The sequence below is a fragment of the Carassius carassius genome, chromosome 32 (genome assembly GCF_963082965.1).
Source record: "Carassius carassius chromosome 32, fCarCar2.1, whole genome shotgun sequence".
Taxonomy (NCBI): Eukaryota; Metazoa; Chordata; class Actinopteri; order Cypriniformes; family Cyprinidae; genus Carassius; species Carassius carassius.
Genome location: NC_081786.1, coordinates 2873319 through 2883382, shown reverse-complemented (window position 1 = coordinate 2883382; position 10064 = coordinate 2873319). Strand labels below are relative to the sequence as shown.

Below are 10064 nucleotides of genomic sequence, written 5' to 3'. Positions count from 1 at the left end.
TGTTTGCTGCTGACCTAAAGGAGGAACAACAGACTATGAAAGAGCTCCCGCTAAAAGTTTTTTAAACTCCACCTACGCCATAGCGCGGCGCAGCGCAAATCGCGTTGTATCTGAAGGGCAACGCTGAACCCAGCGTCAAGCGCCGTGCATACCGCGTCCTGTGTGAAAGGCCCATAACGCGCGAAACGCTCGTCTAGTTCGCGCGAATGAGGCGAATTCGCGTCTTCCGCGCCGCGAGACCTCCAGACGCGCGTAAACACGCCTTTGCATTGACTTAACATTGAAATCATTCGCGCCAGACGCTCTATTCGCGTTTGGTGTGAACACAGCATAACCGCTAATATTGCCCACAACACATTGCGTGGTGAACGAATATTCTATTAGAACTACAAACATTCATATAAAAGTGTTAACAAACTACAAACATGGCAGATATACACGACCAACAGACAGGTAGAGAAGGGGATTTGAGTGATAAATAATCAATGTCTAACCTGATGAAAAATATAAATTTAATGTTATTCATGTTATATTTCATCTGCAGTAACACTGTGAACTTTTATAATGATACGTTTGGTCATAAACTTTTAAATGCATCATTATGCAAACACATGAGCAGAGTTCTCAGCATGATAGTCCCTCGACTATCACATCAAGGTGCCTCTTCATTTCTCTCCAATACGGTAGGAAATCAAATTAAACAAAATGTGGAAGTTAACTATGATAAGATGATTGACAGTGCAGTTTAAACAGTGAAAGAATGCACGTAACTGAGCAACAAAGCGTCCATTGAAGTCCGCATGAAATCAAAATTTTACATATTTACTTTACTAGCGCACATTGGAAGTCTTGATGTGAACAATTAATCCGTGCAAGATAATCCTCTGAAAAAAATTCGTTTGTCTTGGTAATCTTTAATTAAAAATCTGATTTTGCTTCCACTCTGGAATGACATTCCTCCTCTGATGATGTCAGTTTGACGTCTTGGGCAGAATATCCTTAAACACACCCCTCTAACCTTTAGGTTAGCTATGATGAAGTAGTTTGTCCCAAAGCTTGACTACTATTCTGCTACATACTCAAAAGTATGTCCTTTTTCTTCACAAAAACCATACATACTTTTAGGGCATAGTAGGCGAATCGGCAGCATGCGACTAACGGTCTTTACAATGGTTAGCACTGTATAAAGGTCATAGATCACGTACTTTTCACAACTCATAAGTAACTTTCGAAACTGTTTTATGTAGTTTTTGTCTAAGCTACTGAGAAACGTGCAGTTCGTTTTCACTCCTGTCAGAAATTAATATAGTTTAATATCGAGCAGTTTTTCCTTTATGCAAATCAGCACATTAGAATTATTTCTGAAGGATAATGTGGCACTGAAGAATGAAGTAATGATGCTAAAAAAAAAGTACATTATCGAGTGCACCTAAGTTAGTCTATGAGGGAGCTTGCCTTTCTGCTGGCAATTATGTTTTGGGGAACTGTCCCTCTTACACTACATTTGCACCCTTTTCCGTCATGCCACAGCTAACACTAAGAATAAGATCATCCAAATACAGAAAGCTACCGGAAAGACTCTTTAGTTTTTTTTGTTTGTTTGTTTGTTTTCATCCACCGTTGATTTCAGTCTTTGTCTGATGACTATACGCCCTCTACTGTCAAATTGTGTTTAACAATTCCAGTTTATAAAAGGTATTCTCAAATACTTAATGAGAATTTAAAATATATATATATATCAGAGTTAAGCTTTAACTGGAAAGAATTCATGTATTTTTTATAATGCATTGATCAGAAATGACTCGTAAGTTTGATTGAAGCCGTTTTAATAAACACTCGTTAGTTTTACAAAATGTTAGTTGGCATTGGATCATGGCACATGAAAATCTGTAGAGTATATATCAACTTTTTATTAATCTAAAAGGCCAGAGAATTTCCTCAATTGTATATATTAGCTATGAATGAGAAATGCACAAGATAGCATAGCTATTTTTCCTTCCAACTATAAAACTTAAAAAAAACATATATATATATATATAAAGTAAGTGGGAGATTTTGCTTATGTAGATAAAATGGTTAACAGTCGTTCCTGCTGTTTACCTTCTTTATTCTAAAAACTTTAGCCTTTTTAAACTTTTGCCAACTTTAGCACTTTGTCGCCTCCTTTTGGACACACTGATATATTGAAAATATCCAATATTCAGATACCAAATGCATTCCCAAAAATAAAGATTTTGTAGCTTGTTTTGATTGCATTTAACATCAAATAATGTTGTACAAACAGTATGTTTGACACAGGATCTTTTTGATAGGAATTACTTAAGAAATAGTTTTTGTATGGTCTTGAAGTCTTGCTTCTTCATGCAGAAGATGTGGCTCTCAAATCTTTTTCTTCTCGAACAAATCTTTCCAGGTGGGAACTATCTTGGAATAGACTTTTTCAATCTGGAAACAGTTTTCAGAAAAGTTACTGAAAAGTTATTTTCTACCAATGTTTTCCAGAATTTTAAAATGAGAGGCTAATATTGACATTTTCATAGTGTCAGAATGTCAAATTAAATGCATATTTTGTGTGCAAAATGTTTTACCTGCTCTGACTTTTTAACCCCGTAACGTAACATTGTGGCCTGATGTTCGCTGTTGTTGAACAGGATGTCAAAGGTGATAGGTTTCGTCATGATTTCATCGATCTCCGGCTTGATGAGAACGTAGAAATCTCGTGGTGGATGCTTGTCATCCAGGTAGTTTCTTACCTTGTATTTTTTCCCGACTACATCAAGCGGGTCTAGCTTTACCGAGGCGTTTATAGCTCGGCCGAAAAGGAGGAGTTTGGTGTCTGAATCTTGAAAAGAGATGTTATGAGAACAGTCATAAGTTTTAATTGACTACAAAGGTCCTCACTCTCAGGTAATCCAAGATGTAGATGAGCTTCTTTCTTCATCAGATTTGATGACCAATGCTCACCAATGGATGCTCTGTAGTGAATGGGTGCCGTCAGAATGAGAGTTTGAAAATGAATATTTGAATAATGAATAAATAATGAATGAATAATGAATAATAATGAATAATGAATAAAGGCCAGAATGACAGCTGATAAAAACATCACAATAATCCACATAACAAGTGAAAAGCTGTGTGTTTGTAAGAAACAAATCCATCACAAAGATTATTTTTCAACTTCAAACCATTGCTTCTGGCTAAAATACGAGCTCTCTATTCATTACATTTCTTTCTCCAGTGAAAGATTTGTCGGAATCAGGAGAGAAATATGCACAGATCAAGCACCATTTATAATCAAAACCAGTCCAAAGCAACTCTAAACAAATATGTTGTTGGATTTTGATATGAGAGACAATAGGAGATTGACTTTTTTACTGACTCATATTTTGGCTGGTAGAAGCAACGGTTGAAAGTTAACGTCCTAAAGATGGATTTTTTTCTTCTTCTTAAAAACGCATAGCTTTTCATGTCATAAGATGTTAACTGATGAACTGGAGTGGTGTGGATTATTGTGATGTTTTTATCAGCTGTTTGGACTCTCATTCTGACGGCACCCATTCACTTCAGAGAAAATTTATAAAAATTTATAAATTTTTAAATGTATAATTCTTTTAAAAGATGACACAGACTCACCTCTGATTGTCAGATGGGCCACATAAGGAACTCCGTCTCTTTCTCCATAGTAAACGCCAAAATGAGAAAAGTAACTGTTGCCAGGAAACTCAAGAATATCTCCGGGGTACAGCTTCGGATGAGAGTTATGCTGAAAGAAAACAAAGCTGTTTAAAAGATATCATGAAAGCAGGATCACATCAGAACGCAAACGATGCTCACCAGTCCCATTGGTGTTCGCGGTGTTATCAATGCCTGTGCCTTTACTGTCAAGAACGCTGGAGATGTACAGCGAGTGCTTCATTAAAGAGCAGTGAAGCATTAATCTTATCTGATATCACAAATGCCAAAGGGTATGGGGAAGCCTACAAGAACAATGAAAGTTCAGGTTAGTCGTGCGAATCCTCCGGACTGGTGTGCTAAAGTGTGTTTGTCTCTAAAAACACACACCCAGGAACTCTCCTTCAGTGCCTATAGAAAGACATTCAAATGAAGGCCTTTATTATTGCCATCTGTGTAGGTGTGAAGCTGGATATTGATATTTGAATATCTGAGTGAATAATACTAAATCAAGGGAATAGACATGACAATCAGCTGTAACTGGGATTGCAGCGCTTTTTATTTACGCTAATAGTTTAGAAAGAGACATTTCAGGTCAACTGATGCAACAGATTCCCAAGAGAGAGTTAGATAATAACTTCCTCTTTTATCAGGAAACATCTGCTGATTAACTTGAAGCAAGTAAAATCCAAAATGCAAATAGCTGATAAATGGCTCTCGCTCATCTTGGTGCTGAATCTTCTCACTTTATACATGTGCTGTCGCCTCGTGGTTTAAGAAACCAGAATGTTGTAAGCGTAAACCAGATGATCATCAAACTATCATCAAATGACAATAGAATTATTACAACAGATCTACATTTTTTCTAAAGAAATGATAGGTGTTTTGGTTATGGTGTTTTGAGTTATGATGAAGTTTGAAGAGGATTTTAACACGGCTTTATGATTGGGTCTCAACATGTAGCTTGATTTGAAGTTTTATTCAAGTTTATGTGCATTTTTGAGCTGTTTAGTTTAATATTTTTATGTGCACTAGTAATAGTGATGCTAGAAAGATTAATCAGGGAATTAGCAATAGCTGTATTATTATAGTTCAGATCTTATTAGAGTTTTTATTCATATTTTATTTTTCATTTCATTTTTTAAATACTATATTCTATTTATTTCTTCCATTTTATTTCAGTTTTAGTTATTTTAGTACATTAAGTTAAACTAAATAAAATAATGAGAGGCAACTAATAGCTCAAATAATTGTATATAATTTATTCATTATAGATACAGTACACTCAATGGCCACTTTATTAGGTACAACTGTTCAATTGCTAATCACATGGCAGTAACTCAATGCATTTAGGCATCTAGATGTGGTGAAGATGAAGTTCAAAACGAGCATTAGAACGGGGAAGAAAGGGGATCTAAGTGACTCTGAACGTGGAATGGTTGTTGGTGTCCGACGGACCGGTCTGAGTATTTCAAAAACAGTTGATCTACTGGGATTTTCACACACAACCATCTCTAGGGATTAAATAAATAACCACTCGTTACAACCAAGGTATGCAGAATACCATCTCTGAACACACAACACGTCGAACCCTGAAGCAGATGAGCTACAGCAGCAGAAGACCACACCGGGTGCCGCTCCTGTCAGATAAGAACAGGAAACAGAGGATACAATTCACACAGGATCACCAAAACTGGACAATAGAAGATTGGAGAAACGTTGTCTGGTCTGATGAGTCTTAATTTCTGCTGCGACATTCAGATGGTGGAGTCAGAATTTGGTGTAAAGAACATGAAAGCATGGCTTCATCCTGCCTTGTCTCAACGGTTTAGGCTGCTGGTGTAATGGTTTAATGGTGTGGGAGATTTATTCTTGGCACACTTTAGAACCCTTAGTACCAATTGAGCATTGTTTACATGCCACAGCCTTCCTGAGTATTGTTGCTGACCATGTCCATCCCTTTATGACTACAGTGCACCCATCTTCTGATGACACAAGTCACAAAGCTCAAATCATCTCAGACTGGTTTCTTGAACATGACAATGAGTTCACTTTGCTCAAATGGCCTCCACAGTCACCAGATCTCAATCCAATAGAGCAGTTTTGGGATGTGGAGGAACGGGAGATTCGCATCATGGATGTGAAGCCGACAAATCTGCAGCAACTATGTGATGCTATCATGTCAATATGGACCAAAATCTCTGAGGAATGTTGTTTGCTTATCAATTTTCAAGTAACGAGAACATTTTCATGGTTTCAGTTAATTATAATAACCCTGTGATGTAGAGGTTAAACTGAAGAAGGCATGTGAAGCGCTCAGCTAAAGACTGGGTAAAGAGATACTGGTGTGTTTAACAGTGTCAGCTGTCAGTGACTTAGCAGAGATCAGATGTGACGAGAGAAAGTTCTGTCTGCATGATTTCCCCGTCCTGTTGTCATCATGAAGAACACATGCGTGGAAAGACACTTTCTCTCTCCTCTTTCACAGTATGACAGACAGATCCTAGTAGGAAACATGTTTGAGAATGGCATATATGCTTGTACTACTGCGGATTCTGTTCGGCTCTTCTAGAGGACCATCGTTACACTCTTCACTATTAAATGTGTCTCAGACAAACCCTCACCTGATCTTCTTTTTGCATAAAAGACATAAAAAAATTCTTATTTACAAAATGCCACAAAACATTATACCAGTGTTATTTTTGTGTCACTGAGATACTCTTATAATTTGTATATATATTATATATATATATAATATATATTATATTATATTAGTCTAAATAATAAAAAATTAAAAAATGTTTCTTTGGCAGCTAGCTGAAATAAAATAAATGTTTTTTAATTTTAGATTTTCTTTTCTTTCAATTAAAATCTATTTCAATTAATGATGCTTTTGTATGGTTTTATAAAGTCATTTTCATGCCTCCATCTTATGTCTTAAATAGCTGAATTATTATTTATTTTTCTACAGAAATACTGGCAGTATTTAGATACGTCGCAGGTGTTTCTTCATATTTCTCCTTTCTATAACGACCATTTTAATCATTTCTGTAATAAAGGAACAAACTTTTTGTGAATTCGTACTCTATTCATAGTTCCAGTTTCTATAATATCACTTTACATCCTTTTGTAAATTCCCTTCATCTTTAATGACATCATCCTCCAGGAAGTGACATTATTTTGTAAAGAAAACCATAAGTGAGTAATTGAATTCTGGGGAAGAAAAAGCTAAATTCAGAATTCTGGGAGCTCTTTGTAATCGTCTGTTCAATTTACTAGCAATTCCTGAGTGAAAAAAAACCCTTACAACCCTACCTTTTTTTTAAAGTGTAGAATCAATAAATATTCATTTTCATCACTGCAGCACATGACTGACACTTCTGATATGTCTGTCCTTCACAGGAATCCCTAAACAATCACAGGTCCTGCAGAATGAAGCTCCCTGCACAAGTGAGAGCACAATTGTCATGCCGGGCCGGAGGAAGCAGCAGCGGTCAGACAGAGGCATGTCTGCCATTCAGATAATGTGCTAGAAGCACATGCCTTTCCCTCGCATTCTCTCAGGATCTCTCAGGATGAGAGACGGGGTCTAATCGTATCCCAGCTGAATATGCCGGCCTTGGAGATAGGTGACATTTGTGAAGGAGGAAAAGTTTTGTGGTCGGTGCCACCTGCCGTGTGGAGCATATGCAGCAATTCCCCAGCTGCTGCTTCAACTGCCTCTGAGGAGCGTCTGCGATCTGGAGCTGGAATGCCCTGGGTTTGAGTTATTTAACAACACTCTCACACTTTTAAATGTATTAATACTGCAACCAGTCTGAACAGTCGGGTTATTCAAGTTAATTACAGCTATGAACAAATATTATAAAATAAAATAAAAAAGAAATGTAAACACTTAGTTACTTGAAATAATAAAACAAAAAATATTTTTTTAATTGGAAAAATATGTTAGCTACTTTCATTCCAGCTAGTTTCAAAGGAGACGTTTCTTATTTTCACTTAGTTTAACTTGATGCTAAAATAACTAAAAGTAAAACTGAACATTATACGAATAATAATTAAAGATGACAAAAATACAAAAAAGTACTAAAACTTTAACAAAATTAAAATGAAATAATATAGAAATCTGAAAATAAAAAAATGACTAAAAACTATAAAAGTATCTCAGTAAAACGCTGGTGCCAACTATACTGTAGAAAGTCTATAGGATCACTTTAGTTGGTAAGACACAGTTATCTTTTTTCAAATTAATTTTCCACTGAAGATCAGCTCAATCTCAGACCAACAAAAATGACATAAATGATTTGAGGCATCAATCCCATAATTATATATATAATATCTAGTTATATATATATATATATATATTATAATAATTTGCATGCTGACAAAATAAAATAAAATTCTATATATATTTATGGGTATATTTGTTTGTGAACTGTCCCTTTAAGAGCTGAGAATGACTGTCATATATTGTTATTCAATTAAATAATTTAGTTTCAGATCATTTGTCTTAATAATACTCCCAATACACCCCAAAATGAAAATTTTGTCATTAGTCACTTACCCCAATGTATTACACCCCATGTACCCTCACAATTTAAGATATTTTGGATGAAAACCGGGAGGCTTGTGACTGTCCCATTGACTGCCAAGTAAATTACACTGTCAAGTTCCAGAAAATTTTGAAAGACATCGTCAGAAGAGACATAGAGGAGACAAATTGTTGAAAAAAGTCGTTATTCTTGTTTTATTTGCGTACAAAAAGTATTCTCGTCGCTTCATAACGTAATGGTTGAAACCCTGATGGCAGATGGATTATTCTGATGATGCTTTTCATACTTGCCTGGACCTTGACAGTGTAATTTACTTAGCAGTCTATGGGACAGTCATAAGCCTCCCGGTTTTCATCCAAAATATCTGAAAATTGTGTTCTGAAGATGAACAAAAAAAGCTTTTACGGGTTTGGCACGACATGGTGGTAAGTGATTAATGACAAAATGTTCATTTTGCAGTGGAGTATCCCTTTAAGGTCAATCTAACTCAACTGAATATCATTATCCACTGACCCTGCAAACAAAGCCTCTGTTTTTGACTGTGGTAAATGACTGAGGTTGAGGCGACAGCAGCATATGCCATGTCCTGTCACGGCCCACACCTGTTTGTGAAGCGTTGATTACGCTACCTTTGACCTCACTGATAGAAACGTACACAATGGCAGGTCTTTCAGGCGTCTGCTCGTATGGAACAGCTGTATCACCCACAGGCCGGCAGCTGGCCGCTAACACTGGCCTCTTACTCTGCATTAACGGCTCAAACGCTAATGATTCAACATGAACATGTGAGGAAGACATGAGCTGATCCCCTCAAGTCCTCATCATGGCCTTAAATCAATCAGGTAATTTGGTAGTTCATGGTCTATCATAGTAATGAGTTGTAAAAAGCCTGTATGAATTCCAGATGAAAGAGAAATAAAGGTACTCAGCATCATGATGTTTGAATGGGTTTCCATGATGTTCAGTGCATTAAAGAATATATAATATTAAAGATATCTTCCTGGACATCTGAATCAGAATAATGTTTGTGAATTATTTCTTTTCGGTATTTCAGCAGAGGTAAGATGACAATTGTTACATGTAGTAAAAATATGTATTTATAAGTATATATCAATATTATTTTAGTTTCATTGATCATTGATTAATATTGTGAATTGTTTTAATATTTTGAATTAGAATTTTTGAATTTAGTTTTCACTAATTTCAGTTAAAATGTTGGTAAGTTTGTTTGCTTTGTCATTTTAATGTACTTAATTTTTAGCATTTTATCTACATAGTTTTTTTATATTTATTTATTTTTTCTTTAGGGAAAAGAAAAGTTGTCTTGGCAAATAGCTTCATGTTTATGTTTCATACATTTTAAATATCATCATGTTGTTTGTGTTTCATAATTGTTTACTGTTACAATGTTGCTGAAAAAGTAGTAAGTTATTTTCAATATGATATGAAAAATGCTCTTTATGTAAGATTACATTTTTACTATATAATACCGTAAGATCAGTGTGTGTTAAATAATTTTTGTAAATTATCTTTTTTCTGAAGAAAATAAAAACAAAATTATAAAGACTTAGTGAAGACAGTTGTGTAAAGGAAAGGAAAAGATATACTTCACCTTTTTTTTTTGCTGGAGTAAAAAAATGTGACGACTAGCCCCAGTGTCCCTTATCTGCATGTACTAGCCTACATGAAAAGCTAAGAGAATCTACATGTCTGTTATTTATTCATTTATTAAAGACCAATCAATGATCAGTGATTACTCTGTATAGTGAATAACTACTGATTTCCATGAACCATCAGTTCATGGACAGGATTCTTCAGGCAGCCGAGTCTATTTCCAGC

The 10064-nt window shown here is 35.5% G+C and overlaps 1 protein-coding gene across 1 annotated transcript; it reads right to left on the bottom strand.

Annotated features, from left to right (window-relative positions):
- Positions 1-2282: 2282 nt before the first annotated feature.
- plaat1l (phospholipase A and acyltransferase 1-like) lies at positions 2283-4040 on the bottom strand. The gene is made up of 4 exons (XM_059520970.1): positions 3835-4040; positions 3634-3763; positions 2589-2842; positions 2283-2445 (listed from the first exon to the last, which is right to left on the bottom strand). The coding sequence occupies exons 1-4, from the start codon at positions 3841-3843 to the stop codon at positions 2380-2382; spliced, it is 459 nt and encodes a 152-aa protein (XP_059376953.1). The 5' UTR covers positions 3844-4040; the 3' UTR covers positions 2283-2379.
- Between the last annotated feature and the right edge of the window lie 6024 nt (positions 4041-10064).

Bases quoted from the DNA above. Each gene is read 5' to 3' on its own strand.
- plaat1l (XM_059520970.1), bottom strand. The intron at 2,843-3,633 runs GTGAGTCTGTGT...TCTCTTTTCAAG, and splicing joins GGCCCATCTGACAATCAGAG to ATTCAGACACCAAACTCCTC. The intron at 2,446-2,588 runs GTAAAACATTTT...AACTGTTTCCAG, and splicing joins GGGTTAAAAAGTCAGAGCAG to ATTGAAAAAGTCTATTCCAA.